Source organism: Balaenoptera physalus (genome assembly GCF_965194825.1).
Source record: "Balaenoptera physalus genome assembly, chromosome: 3".
Classification (NCBI taxonomy): Eukaryota; Metazoa; Chordata; class Mammalia; order Artiodactyla; family Balaenopteridae; genus Balaenoptera; species Balaenoptera physalus.
Window position 1 is genome coordinate 256,084 of NC_138890.1, and position 13,763 is coordinate 269,846.

The window sequence follows — 13,763 nt, forward strand, 5'->3', positions numbered from 1 at the left end:
GGGTTATTTGTCCTTTTTAAGAGTTAAGGGACTTCCCTGGTGGTCCAGTGGTTAAGACTCTATGCTCCCAATGCAGGGGGGCCGGGTTCCATCCCTCGTCAGGGAACTAGATCCTGCATGCCACGACTAAGAGCACACATGCGACAATGAAGAGCCCACAAGCCGCAATAAAAAAAAAAAGATCCTGCACGCCGCAACGAAGACGTCACGCGCGGCAACGAAGATCCCCCATGCAGGAGCCAAAAAAATAAATTTTTTTTTTTAACTTGAGTTAAAAAAAAAGAGTTGAGTTGTAAGTGTTCTTTATATATTCTAGATACAAGTCCCTTATCAGATACATGATTTACCAGTATTTTCTCCCATTCCTTGGGTTGTCTTTTCACTTTCTTCTCTGAAGCACAAAAGTTTTTAATTTTGATGAATTCCAATTTATCTGATTTTTTGTTGCTGTTGCTTGTGCTTCTGGTGACATATGTAAGATACCATTGCCTAATCCAAGGTCACAAAGACTGCATACCCTGGTTTTGTTTGAAAGTATTTTGTTATTTTTAGAAGTATTTGTTGTAAAACACGGGGACCTCAGCGTAGGTGTTCCAGCCAAATACAGGACGGCCAGTTACATTTGAATCAGGTAAATGGTGATACTTTCCTTGCAAAACTGTGTTCAAACACCGCACGGGACACTTACACTAAGAAATTACTCATTCTCTGCTTGAAACTCAAACTTAACTGCTGTCCAGCTATTTTTATTTGCTAAATCTGGCAGCCTCACCCCAGGGGACACATCCCACCTGTTCACAGGGATCCCCATCGCCTCCCTCGATTCTCTTTAAATTTTTTGCACTATGGCAAAGTACACATAAGTTGAGCAATTTACACTTTGAGCGTAAAGTTAAGATCTTAAACTTGGAAAGACAGCTGGCCCCCGCCCGGTCTCGCAGGCCCCGCCCCGTTTCCTAGCAACGTAGCCTCGCCCCTGGCCGCAGCGCGTGGCCCACCCGGGTGGTCACGTGGTGCCGCCCATTCGGCTTCCGTAGCGCGAGTCGGCCGGGTCCGCGCGTGCGTACATGCGTCCGCGCGCGTGCGCAGGTGGTGGACGACTCACCGTGCGCGCCCCGCCCCGCGACGCCGCCTGCGTGCGCGCGACCGGCGGCTGTCCGGTTCTTATAGCGCCGCGGGCGGCGGTTGCGCGGGGACGGCGGGACGGCGGGACATGGAGGCTGTGCGGCTCGTGGTGCTGGGGCTCGTGCTGCTGAGCGCTCAGGGCGACTTCGGGGCAGGTAAGGACCTTGGGGAGGGGGCGCGAAGCCTGCTGGTGGTCTGGCCTGGCTGGGGGTGGCCCGCCCTCTGCTCCAGGGGAGACCCCAGCCCGGGCGAGAGGGAGGAGAACCCGGCCGGTGGAGGGAGACCCCGCCTGGGGGATGGGGAGGGAGACTCCGAGCTGAAACCGATCTGCGCGAGGCAGCTTAGGAGGGACTTTCCTGCTCGGAGTGCTTGGGCGGGGGCCGCAGGGGAGCCCCCGGGCGCCCAGGCCTTGGCTGTCATCCGGGAGGTGGGCTATTGTCCTCACGGGGGCGCGGGCACCCAGGCACGTGACGGCCCCTGAGCCGGGTCGGCTTTCCGGCCGGAGGGATTGTCCTTCTTCCCGGGATTTAGGTCCCGTGTCTCGCTCTGGCTCTGCACTTGTCCTTGGAGTCGCCCGAACACTTAAACCCTTGTGGGGAGGCATCCACTATGCTTCTTTCGTTTTTGTCTGATTTCGGGGCCCAGAAGAAGGTGGAGGCTGGTCCACCTTCCTGTTTTTACAGGGAAGGAAACGGAGGCCCCGGCCGGGAGGGGAGGTGTTCTAAGGTCACCGTGAGCCCCCCGGCTCAGAGCAGGAGCTGTGGGGGGACTGTTTTTACAGACTCTCAAACGGAGCTCCTCACGGGAAGGGCAGCCTGTTGGGTGGGCAGACGTGGTTTAGAGAATGCTCACAGCAAAATGGGTTAAGGCCTGCTTTTCTGGGAGAAAGCAGGGCAGCCTCTCTTTTGCCTGAAAGAGATTTTTTTTCCTGTATGGAGCGCGACTTCCCGTTTGGTTCTGGGTTAACGATTTATAGTGACCAGCGTGTAGAGAACAAAGTGCAGACCAGCAGGGTCTGGGGCTCTTCCCACAAGGGAGGCAGGAGCAGGTGGGCTCTGAGGGGGGTGGCAGCTGCCCTAGGGCATGGGAGGGGCTGCCCCTTAGAGAAGCTTCACCGGCTTACTGCTGACCTACTTTTAGATCTCAGTTCGCCTCTTTCTTTTGCCTCATAATCAAAACGGCCATTTATTGACCGCCCTGTGGACGAGGCCCCTGGCAGGCAAGGTGAGTGCCTGGCAGCTTGAGCCCTTTAGACGCAGCCCTCGCCAGCCAGCGGGGAAGGAGGGCCCTCGGTGTTCTGCTGGGGGCACAGCTCCTCCGATCCATCACCCTTGTCTGTGGGGTTGCTCTTACACACTCACACCACGTGAGTGTGTGCAGTGGGCGGTGCTGGTTTATTTACGCCGAGTCTGAATCTCCCTGGGACTGTATCTGTGCCTTGTCCTCCTTTTTCACTTTCCACCTTTCCCAGGGACTCTGGGAAAGACCTGAAAGTCTGGGTCACGCATCCTTTTTCTGCCTGGGGTGAGTGAGTTCGTGGCAGTGTTTGCCTTTCCTGGCCAGGTCAGCTCTCCAGAAACCTGCCTCAGGGGACTCTGCTGGAGCAGGTGTCTTCAGTGCCCCCATCGCCTGAGGCCCCAGGTTGGTCCTCCTGCTGGGAGAGCCCTGCTCTCCAGGCTGTGCAGGGCCCCGTGGTCCTGGCGCGGCTGGTGGGCAGGCACGGGCTTGCTAGCTGGGTCCCTCTCTGAGCCTTGGGTGAGGGGCCGGAGCCCCGAGCCCGCAGGATTGGAGGGGTGAGCAGCCCGGGGCTGGCCTCCCAGAGGCGGTCTCTCCTGGCCACCGCCTCGTCCCGATAGCTCCCTCCAGGATGTGTACCCAAGGCCTGCCTGGCCCTGCGCCCTGCCCGGCCCGGCTGCCGAGTGGGCACAGAGGAGGGGTGGCTGTTTTTAGATGAAGGTGACTTTACTTGAAAACATGGGTTGCAGTCACATGGTCGGGAAGGAGGGTCAGGCGCTCTCGGGTTCCCCGGGCTCTGGGAGGGCCTGCCTGTGCACAGCCGGGGCCCTTGTGAGTTTTTGGGGTGCTGCCCTGGGCCTCCTGGGCGCTGGGCGTGGCTGGGGGTTGTGGAGGGTGGGCTTTTCACCCTTTTTCCATCACCGCCCCCTGAGGAGCATTTTGAGGCATTCTTTCTAATGGCCCTGTCCCAGTGACTTGTCAGTGTCACAGATGTTACATCCCCAGTGGCAGCAGTCTCTGTGGTGGCCCTGGGGGCCACAACCCAGTACCCACCTTGGAGTGACCCGGCCTGTTGAGGATGGGTGACCGGCCTGTGGCAGATGACTGGGGCGGACGGGCTGGCTCCCTTGCTGCGTGTGTCCCTCTGGCCAGGACAGGCGTGTTGGCCTGCGGCCTGCGGGGCCTCAGGCAGGGAGGGCTCTCCTGGGCGAGGCTGGCCAGCCCGTTGGCCTCTGCAGACCCCTGGGAGGGGTGGAGTTGGGGCCCACCTCTGCCCCTCTCTGAGAGCTGAGGCCCCGCCCTGCTGCCACCTGGAGGAGACCTGCGGGCACTCCTCTCTCTCCAGGAGGCAGGGTGGGGCCTGGGTAAGACCTGCCTGATCACCCCTGTCCGAGGCTCTAGGGTGCAGAGGCAGGCCCTGTCTGGGCGAAGCGCCACCTCTGGCCTCACTTCCTGCCCTGACTCACCTCCCAGCTCTGTACGGAGCTGCTGGTTCTGCAGTCTTGGGAAATCTTGACGGAGAAATGCGGGTTTCCGGAGGCCTTTGGTGAAAGTGACGCAGAGGTCCAGCCTCACGCCCCTGTCTGCCTGTAACCGCCTGGCCTGAGGCCTGAGTTGCCAGTGGGCGGACGTGAAGGTCGGCCTGTCCCCGGGGCCTTGTGGCCAGCCAGGTGTGCTCTCCTACACGGCCGGTGCACACGCATGTGCCGCGTGTGCCTCTGCACCTACGTGTCCATGCACACGTGCGGGCACTGCTGCGGGTGTGCCCCCAGGAGCGAGGAGCACCTGGAGCTGCAGAGGGGCCTCCTTTGCTTCAGTCCCTGCTGGCCCGGACTTCTGAGACATCCTGTCCCCTTTTGAAGAAAGAGCCAGCAGGTGGCCAGAGGCGGGGCGGTGAGGGCTGGCGGCTCAGGAAGAGGCCCCGCCAGGCCCTGCACGTGTTCTGTGCACGCTCTGGCCTCGGGTCCCGCCTCTTCCACCCGAAGGAGGCTGGCGTCCCCCGGACCAGAATGCAGCCGGGGCGCTGGGGCCTGCGTGCGGCCAGCCCACCCAGGACCTAACACACAGGCCCAGGCGCGATCTCAGATGCCCAAGGAGATGTGTGCTGTGCCCGCAGTCGTTCCAGAAAGCGGCCCAGCTGTGAAGTCTGTCCTGGGATTTGAGCTTTAATTTTCTTAGCGACTAAGGAGTCCATGAGGACGGGGGAGCCCAAGCAGGCTCTGCTGTCCTGTGCGGCCGGACACCATCTTCTCGTGCTGTCAGGACATCTTGCCTCTGGGTTGGACTATTGGGCGTCAGCCGGAGGGTTCCTGGTGCCAAGTCCAGCCGGGGGTCATGACCTGCGATCATTCTGCTTAGCTTCATGTGCTTTGTCTGTGCTCACACAGTTGTGCCGTCAGAAGTCACCGTGTGACCCCAGTGAGGAAGCGGGAGTCCGGGGTGGCGGCCTGCCCGGTGGGTGTTGGGGCCCCGCAGCCTGGCTGCTTTCCTGCTGGCTGAACTGTTCCAGTGCAGGCCTGGATTCTGCTTTCACCTCATTTTATGCCAGAGGCCTCTGGGCCGGCTCCCTCTGTGCCCAAGTCCTGTGGGTGTGGCCTTCTCCAAGGGTCGCCTCGGGTGACGGTTCTGGAGAAACAGGCGCTACCTGGTAGACACCACTGTGCCTTGGACCCGGCTTTATAAAGTCCCCACTGTCCCCAAGGACAGCGCGGGCAGCCCTGTGCTGCCCCGGGATCCCGGGTGGCTTGACAGGAGTATCCCCAGGACACCTGCTCCCAGCCCTGGGATAGGGCTCTGGTGTGGACATTCACTGAAGGTCAGCATCTGGAGGTGCGGCCTGACCCCCAGCAAAGGGGTCCTCATTCTGGTCTGCCGTCCTGGCCCCCTCCCTGAATGCCCAGAGGTCTGGGGTCTCCTGCCCCTGGTCCCCGGAGAGGAGCCCTCCCCAGCTCAAGCCCAGTCTCCTGGCTCCAGAACTGTCAGCGTGCTTCTCACTGTCTGGTTCTAACTGGCTTTACATTTTGGTTCGTAAAGAGAAGGTCGTATTGAATGGGGAGGCTTGCCTGGTTGGAAATTGAGCGGAAGGGCTGCTGGGAGTCACCCCAGCGTCCCAGGCAGGAGGACAGACTGTCATTTGTATGGAGGTTTGTGGCACATGCGGCCTTCTGGGAAGCAGGCACCTCCAGGACGGGGCCGCTGCAGCCCCCTGGCCCCCGTGGCCTGAGCACACCTGTCCCGCCCACCCCGGGTGGCCTTGCCTTGGTTGTGGGAGAGAGGGGGAACATGCAAGACTACCCAGAGCGGGGGTGGTGACCTGGGCGGTGATGGACTTCAACTTTCCGAAAAGGCCTTTCGGGGCTGCGGGGCTGGACCCAGCAGTCGCTGCCCTGGTCCTTGTTCCGGGACCGGGGTGGGCACTGCTGCTGTTCCCATGCCCAAGGCCCAGCCAGTTAGGACAATTCCTGGCAGAACCCTGCCCCAGACCCCGAGGGGGGGCCTTCCAGGAGCCCCATGCGGTTCTGGGCCCTGGGTGCCAGCCCTGGCTTCTCTCCCTCTGGGGAGCTGGGACGGGAGAGGTGGCAGACTCTTTGGGTTCTCCCCTGACGCCATTCTCTTCTCTTCTTTGGCTGCCCAGGGAGCAGGATCTGGACTTCCGTAGATGATGATGGCTCCAGAACCCGCCTCACATGCGCCTTGAATCACAGCGCCACCGAGATTGTCGGCCACCGCTGGGTGAAGGGGGGCAAGGTGCTGAAGGAGGATGCGCTGCCCGGCCTGAGGACGGAGTACGAGTGAGTGAGGCTGCCCCAGCAGGAAAGGGCGGGGCCTGCTTGGTCTCCAGGGCCTCTGGTCAGCGAGTACGGAGGTTGTAGTCGGTGGGCTGGCTCTGGAAAGATGTTGGGAACGGGCTCAGATGGGGGTTTGGAGACGGCCGAGGCCCGGGATGCAGGGAGGGTCCAGTGGCTGCCAGACTTCACCACCTCCAAGACCCGTCCTTCCTTCCGGCGCACTGGGGACCCCGGTTCCTGGCTTGCTGGGTTCTGAGCACCGCCGGGGCCACTGCGGAGCCTGGTCTGGGGGGAGGAGCGGCTCTGGAAGCCCAGGGCTCCTGGATGTGGGTGTGGGGTAAGCCGCCTGCCGCCCCTGCACCTCCTGGTCCCTCCTCCCCGGGGAGACACCCCCCCGCCCCCCGCCCCTGCCCGGCAGGGTTTGGACAGAAGCTTCTCGGCTCACACCCCGCTCACCGCGTCTGCCTGCAGTGTGGACTCGGACGACCGCTCGGGCCAGTACTCCTGCATCTTCCTTCCAGAGCATGCGGGCCGCACCGACCTGGAAGTGAAGGGTGGGCTCCTGGGGGCCCCGGGCCTGAGGGGCTGGGGTGGAGGCGGGCAGGGCGGCTCCATCTCCGGCCCCGCGGCCCCGGGGTCAGACTCCAGCTCGCCCTCCTCCCCGCAGGGCCCCCCAGCGTCAAGGCGGTGAAGAAGTCGGAGCACGCCACCGAGGGGGAGACTGTGGTGCTGGCCTGCAAGTCGGACTCCTTCCCGCCCATCGCCGACTGGCTGTGGTCCAAGATGACCGACTCTGGGGACCAGGCCATCGCTAACAGCTCCCAGAACAAGTTCTTCGTGGTCTCCTCGGAGACCAGGACGGAGCTGCATATCCCAAACCTGGACCTGAGCTCAGACCCCGGCAAGTATGTCTGCAACGGCACCAACTCAGAGGGCGCTGGCCAGGCGGTCATCACGCTGCGCGTGCGCAACCGCTTCGCCGCCCTCTGGCCCTTCCTGGGCATCGTGGCCGAGGTGCTTGTGCTGGTCACCATCATCTTTATCTACGAGAAGCGGCGGAAGCCGGACGAGATCCTAGATGGTGAGCTGGCCCCACACACCCTCTGCTCCCCTCCTGGTGGGGGGACCCCTGGGGCCGGGGCCGCTGTCCGGGAGTGTGGGGCTGAGGGTCAGTCCCCTTGGCCACCGTGTCCCAGGGCCTCCCCAGGGCACCCGCCCCCTTTCCTGGCTGGGGGTGTCTGTCGGCCCTTACGGCCTCACCTGCCCCTCTCTCCTCCTCATTGGGCTGCCAGCAGGCGTCGTCCGCGGTGAGTGCTCCTCCATTGGCTTGGTCTCCGCCTGTGGAGGCTGCTTTGGGCCCAGGGCTGTGGCACCAAGCGAGCCCCTGGCCTTGTGTGATGGGGCCACTGGGGCGCCTACCCGTGGGCGGGGCTGGGGGCCAGGCAGGGCCCCCAGGTGCCCCTCACACTGAGACCCCAGACAGCTCACGTGAGGGTGCGTGTCCTGGGGCGGGCTGGCCCCCACATTGCAGTCGGGGAAGCTGAGGGCAGCGCCCCGCGGGATGGGGCCGCCCGGTGCGTGGCCTGGTGAGCAGACCCGCCGCTGACAGCCCATTCTCCTCTCTTGCATGTGGCACCTGCACAGATGAGGACGCCGGCTCTGCGCCACTGTAAGTCCCTGCCTTGCTGGGGGCGGGCGGGTTGCTGGGCAGAGCTGGGAGGCATGAGGGGCAGCTGTCTGGTCCTCCCGTCACCAGGAAGAGCAGCGGGCACCACGTGAACGACAAAGACAAGAACGTTCGCCAGAGGAACTCCAGCTGAGAGGTGAGGGGGGAGGGGAGGGGAGGGGAGGGGAGGGGAGGGCGGGGCGGCCGAGGGCGGGGCTCCTGCTCCTGAGGCTGGTCCGAGTGCCCCTTCCCCTTCCCCTTCCCCTTCCCCGCAGGACCAGGATGAGTCTGCAGGCGCCCATCCCAGCGTTTGCACAACCCCGTGCCCTTTCCTCTTATGGAAACCCACCTGGCAAAAGCAAACCATGTTGTGCATTCAAATCACGTTCTCTCACCTTTTTAAAGAAAAACTAAGCTAGGGTTTTCTGTGTGTAGAATTCTGCCCCTTAGGGGCTTTGCTTTTCTTTTTTAACCATCTCGTGAGCCCCCCAGGGGAGTCGTGAGGTTTGTGTGAGGCCCCTGCCGCCCCCACCACCCGTCCCCTCGCATCCCCTGGGCTGTTGGTCTCCTGGTCTGGGTGTGGAGGACAGACGGCCCTTTTTCTGAGGCTCCCGCCCCAGATCCACCTCCTGAGGCTGCTCGGTTGTGTGGGGCCAGAGCCAAGTCCGTGCCCTTTACAGAAGGTCCCAGGCGGAGCCGCAGTGCCAAGCATCCTGCCGTGAGAAGCCAGTGCTGTCGGGTCACTGCAGGTCTGAGCACGTGGCCGCCCTGAGGGCGTCACCCTCACCGCTGCCCCGTCCACACACCCAGGAAGAGGGTGTCTGCTGCTCTTCTCAGAGCAGGAGCCACTGTGATGGGCCTCTCTCCCCACCCTACCTTCCTACTCCCCAATAAAGTGTGACCCCTCATCCTCTCCCGGCTCCTGTCTGCGCCGAGCCTGGGTCTCACCAAGAAAGCTCGTGGGGCATTCAGCTGGTGAGGCGTAACGAGGTTAGGGTGCACAGGGGCTGGGTGGTGGGTAAAGCCGGGAGTGGTGGACGGACCACTGCAGCAGGACTGGCTCTCCAGTTCTTGTAAGCCTGCTTCTGCCCTTCAAAGGGTATCTGGACAAAACCAGGGCATCCTTCCCACGGGCCCCCAGGTCGGGATGGGCAGCCATTAGCCACTGCTGCCAGGCACCCAGCTGTCCTGGTCAGAACACTCCTGGTGCCTTCGGTGGTCTGAGGGGCAGGTGAGCAGCTGGGACCTCGCTCTGGAGCTGCGAGTCTGTCCGGAGGCACATCTGGGGTGGGGGCGGGGTGCCCCTCTTGGGACTCTAGCTGGGGATGGGGGGCAGCCCAGAGAACCCCAGGAGCAGCTCTGCACCAGCCCCTGGGGGGAGAAGGGGGTTGCCTGCTTACCCAACCTGCATCCCGGTAGCTGGGCCGAATGGGGAAGCATAGGTGGGGTTGAAGGGGGTGGGGGAGCAGGAGGTCATAGGAGGTGGGGCGGAGCCCTGGGACTCTGGTAAGTACCACCTAGGCCTCCCACTGGGCACACCTGGGGAAACAGTGCCAGAGGGGAAAAGGCTTGTCCAGGGTGACCCTTTTCCCACACCCAGGGGCTGTAGTCACCCCATGTCCCCCCTCTGGAGCCCTGCCAGACCTGCAGGTCTGGGTGAGGGTCTCAAGCCACCTACTGGTCGGTGGAGGCAGGGGTCTCAGAGTGTTGGGCCAGCTCTTCCCAAATCTCCAGAGAAGCCAGAAATCTGGGCGCACGTGTGAAGTCTGCATTTTTCAATGTTGGGAAAAACAAATCACAACATACCAACACCTCAAAAATTGACGGACTTGGCCCCCTGGCCACCGGTTTGAGGCCCAGTGGGTTCTGAGGTGGGACGGAGAGGGCCTCTGCCCAGCAAATCCCACAGCCCCGGGACGGGGGTGGGTGGGGGGCAGGGGGGGTGGTTTGGGCTGGACCAGGCTGCCCCCTGTCTGTTGACCAGGTGTGTCGCAAGAGTCACCCGCAGGTCTGGTTTCCCTGAGCACCCACGGGGAGAGTAGGGGTTCCTTTACGGGGGCCTTGCACCGCACAGCCTGGAGGAGATGCCCCCCAGTTCACAGGAACTGAGCCCGCTGGTCTCCGAAGCCCTGGGGCTAGGGGCTGCGGCTGGCCAGCCGTTCCCTCCAGCCACCACCAGAGGGCACCACGTGCACACCCCTGAGGGCACTGGGGCCCAGGAAGTCAGGGGAGCCCCTGTCTACAGAGGTCTTGGGATGCCCTGCCTGTCCTGTGTGCCTCCCAGCTGGACACGCTGGGCCCTCGGTCCCGGGCACCCACCATCTAAACTTCTCTCGTCCAAAGGATGTACATCCCTGCTTGTTCACTGGGCCACGTGGTTGGCACTGACGGTGTACATGGGTCCGGGGGTTCTGCCAGCACAGAAGGAGGTGACGATGAAGCTGGTTCCTCTCTGGGGATGCTGGTGAGGCTGGGGTCCATGTTGGAGGGCACGTGAGGTTGTCCCCGGCTCGGGGTCTGTGTGTGTCCTCACTGCACCCCAGCTGGGGCTCCGCCCACCTTCCTGCTGCACCCCTGGCGCCCACACACTTGGGGCTCGGGAACGACCGCTGGTTTCTTTGTCCAGACAGAAAGTGCGGGATTGTCCGCAGGCAGCGCCTTGGGGGACAGGAGAGGGTGGCATGTGGTGTGGAGAGGGGACCAGGGCCCCAGAGAGGGACGCTGCTCACACGTGCTTTTAGGAGAAGCCTGACCAGCAAACAGGGCCACTGGGCAGACGGCTCTGCATGTTTCCCTCACTGAGCATTTGATGAGCACTGGCAGTCTTCGGCCCCCTGTGCCACTGGGGGCTGTTCTTGGCTGCAGCCGCTGGAGCTGCCTCAGTTTCCCCAGGGGCGGGACAGGAAGTCACCGGATGCAGTGAGATCATCTTTGGCAAATGCCTGGAGGCTCAGGACCCGGGGTCTGTCTCGGGGTCCCAGTCGCTGAGGCAGAGGGGCAGGGCTGGGCGTGCCTTCCTTCTGGGGCACAGGCTGCCCACCCCTTCCCTGGGCCCACCGCCCTCTGGACTGGGAGCCCTTCGAGGATGGGGACGGGCCCTGCGCTGGAGGCATCGGGGGCGCCTCCCAAGCCCCAGCCTCGTTCCTCCCCCACTCGGGGGCCCTGACGAAGAGCACCTCTGTTGTACACCGGGGGCACCCCAAGGTCCCAAGGCGGCTGGCAGCAAGAGAGGAATTTAGGGGTCTCGCCTGGCAGCAGGGGGCAGAGGTGAGAAGGAATGGGCCAGAGGTGTGGGGGGTCCCGGGGGGAGTGAGGTCCGCAGGGAAAGGAAATCCCAGGTCAGCCGAGGACCCCACCCTCATCGCACAGATGCCAGGAGACTCAGGCCTGGGTGAGGGGCCCCCTACTTAAGGTCACTCTCCAGTCGGGGCTGGACGCCAGGGCGCTGCCTGGTACAATGGCGCTCGTGCGGGCAGCCCAGACTGGGAGATGTCATCCCCCTTCCGAAGTCAGCGGCACGTGTGGGCACTCAGGCCCGCCACACAAGGCTGAGGGGACAGTCAGTATTGCTCGAGTCTGGCGGTGAGTTTTCCAGGCAGCCCTCGGAGCTTAAACTCTGAGACCCCTCCCTGGTCCGGGGCCTGCCAAGACCCTGGCCTGGCTTTGTCTCCCTGGTCTCTAACTATTTTGCACTCAGAGGGCCCCCAAACTGTGGGCTCCAGGGCTTCGGACCTGGACCCGCCCCAGATGAGCAGGAAACACGGGCCATGTGCTGAGGTGCTGAGAGGCTGGGGAGGGGAGCTGCGGGCAGGACAGCAGGGCAAAGGCCTCGGGCCCCGGCCAGCTGGGCCTGCTGGAGGCCCCTGTGCCCAGAGCCCAGCGCTGGGGAGGAAGAGGTGGGGCAAACTGGGTGGGGAGGGACTGGGGCTTCCTTCCACGGGAAGTGGGAGTCCAGCAGCTTTGGGTAACAGACCACTCACTGTGAACTGACTTCGGGTTTTATTCCTGTTTGCCCAGGCTTGTCCCCAGCCCACTCCACCCCCACCACCTCTGGGTCCTCATCTCCTACAGCCCCCACCCACCAGGTCCTCAGTATCCCTTCTCCTCACACCAACCAGGCACCGTCCTGCCTGAGGACCTTTGCACAGGCCACGACACCTGCTGGCCGCTCGGGGCTCCGTCCTCCCCTCAGGTCCTGGCTCTGACACCACCCACTCTGCAAGGCTTCAGACAACCCCCCAGCACCTCCTCATCCCCTGTCCCGGCTCAGGTTGAGCTCACCCCCTTCTAACGGACACTACAATGTCTGCTAAACATCACATCTGCTGTGTTGACTGTCACCCCACCAGGGTGGGGGCGGCCTGATAGGTTCACTTCTGAATCCCAGCCCCCATCAGGTGCCTCATAAGTATTTAGTGAATGAATGAATGAATGAATGCTAAGAATGCTCTGGCCCAGGGCAAGTGGTGAGATGGGGTGGGAGGGACGGAGGCTGGTGGCAGCCTGGCCCAGGGTGGAGCCCGTGTGTTGGGGAGGAGTCTTCAGGAGGGGCTGGGACCCTCTCCTCCCTGTGACTTGCAGGTCCAGGCCAGGTCCCTGGGGGAGGGGTGCCATTCTGCCTCTCCAGGCCTGGTGGGTCCTTGGGCTGGGCTGCGGGTCCACCTCCTCCCTGCTCTCAACCGAGAGCCCTGGGGCTCTGGCGGCCTGCCTGGACTGACATCTTCCCAGGGCGAGCATGAAAGATCCCCCTTCAGCTGGAACACACATCTGCCTGGGCGGGCCACAGCCTGGCACTGCCGACTCAGCTGCTCGCCCAGCCTCTCTCTCTCGCAGACTCAGGGCAGACGGCGGCCCAGCCCGTCCACCCATCTGGCTGTGGGTCTGGCAGGGTCTGACTGAAGACACAACAGAGGTGACCCCTGGGAGGCCCCCCAGGGCTCAGGACAGCCTGCAGGAGGACAGGAGATGGCCTGGCTCAGCCCACCCATTGTTCAGATGGGCCCATCCCTCAATGCCCTTGAGTCCCACCTACTGTGTGCAGGGACATGTCACATCTCCACCCTCATGGTCCTGACCTCCAGGTGGGTGAAGTCACCCAATATGATGTCAGGCCTGAAAGCGCTAAGAAGGCCAGAGGGTCCCTGGAGGCCAGCAGTGGTCTTCCACCCCTCTCCCTGTTTCTCCAGGCCTTTCCTTATCTCTGCTCCCCATCTCTCCTTTGCGCAGGACACTCTGGTTGAGCTGGGGTGGGGAGCGGAGGCTGGGAAGAATCCTGGGCTTGTGGCCTATGTCACCTGACGCCAGGAATCACTCCCCAGCCTGACTCTAGCCCCAGAAGCAGAGCCTTGAGTGTTCTCCCAGATCTGGGGGCCTAGGGGGCGGGGGCTGGCTGGAGCCTGAGCCCAAGGGGCAGAGAAATGGGGTAGCCCAACGGGGCTCACATGTGGGCATCCGGTGGGAAGGGGTGGCAGGCCCTGGGTCCCCCTGTGACACTGGGCACTTCCCCACTTTAAAGCCCACCAGCCTTTTGAGAGAGCCCCCCCCCCCCCACTGTACTTTAGGGCCTTGTTTGAAGGTGGGGATCCTCAGCACCCTTGGGTGGCTCTTCCTATTGGCCCAATTCGGCCTCAGTTTCCTCATATGCAGGAGGTGGGGGAGAGGGGGCCACGGTGGGACCTGGGGACTCCTGGCCTGACCCCACTTTGCCGCTCCCCACACAACACGTCTTTGTCCGGGGGCTCAAGTGACAAAGCAAGGGCTCGTGTGGCCTTTTATTATGGAAATTCTCAAACCTATAGAACGGATGGAGGCTAGCATGGGGGCGGCTCCACTTCTCCGAGCCCCAGCGTCAGTGGTTACCGCCCCGCTGTGCCTGGACAGAGGCGAACCGAAGCGCCAGGAGAAGGCCCCTCGTCAAGGTCGCACGCGGAGGCGATGACCTTGGGCGC

At 62.9% G+C, this 13,763-nt stretch overlaps 1 protein-coding gene across 2 annotated transcripts; it reads left to right on the forward strand.

Moving 5' to 3' along the window:
• The first annotated feature begins 1,121 nt into the window (after positions 1 to 1,121).
• BSG (basigin (Ok blood group)) lies at positions 1,122 to 8,728 on the forward strand. 2 transcript variants are annotated; one of them, XM_082456149.1, is made up of 7 exons: positions 1,122 to 1,280; positions 5,996 to 6,152; positions 6,621 to 6,703; positions 6,817 to 7,230; positions 7,794 to 7,818; positions 7,906 to 7,972; positions 8,091 to 8,728. In XM_082456149.1, the coding sequence occupies exons 1-6, from the start codon at positions 1,214 to 1,216 to the stop codon at positions 7,967 to 7,969; spliced, it is 810 nt and encodes a 269-aa protein (XP_082312275.1). In that variant the 5' UTR covers positions 1,122 to 1,213; the 3' UTR covers positions 7,970 to 7,972; positions 8,091 to 8,728. The 2 variants fall into 2 exon arrangements, with proteins under 2 accessions (XP_082312275.1, XP_082312274.1); XM_082456148.1 differs by having other exon boundaries at positions 8,496 to 8,728.
• Positions 8,729 to 13,763: the final 5,035 nt, after the last annotated feature.

Coding starts and splice junctions, on each gene's coding strand:
- BSG (XM_082456149.1), top strand. CDS start 1,214: ATGGAGGCTGTGCGGCTCGTGGTGCTGGGGCTCGTGCTGCTGAGCGCT. Junction 1,281..5,995: donor TCAGGGCGACTTCGGGGCAG/GTAAGGACCTTG, acceptor TTGGCTGCCCAG/GGAGCAGGATCTGGACTTCC. Junction 7,819..7,905: donor GACGCCGGCTCTGCGCCACT/GTAAGTCCCTGC, acceptor TCCCGTCACCAG/GAAGAGCAGCGGGCACCACG.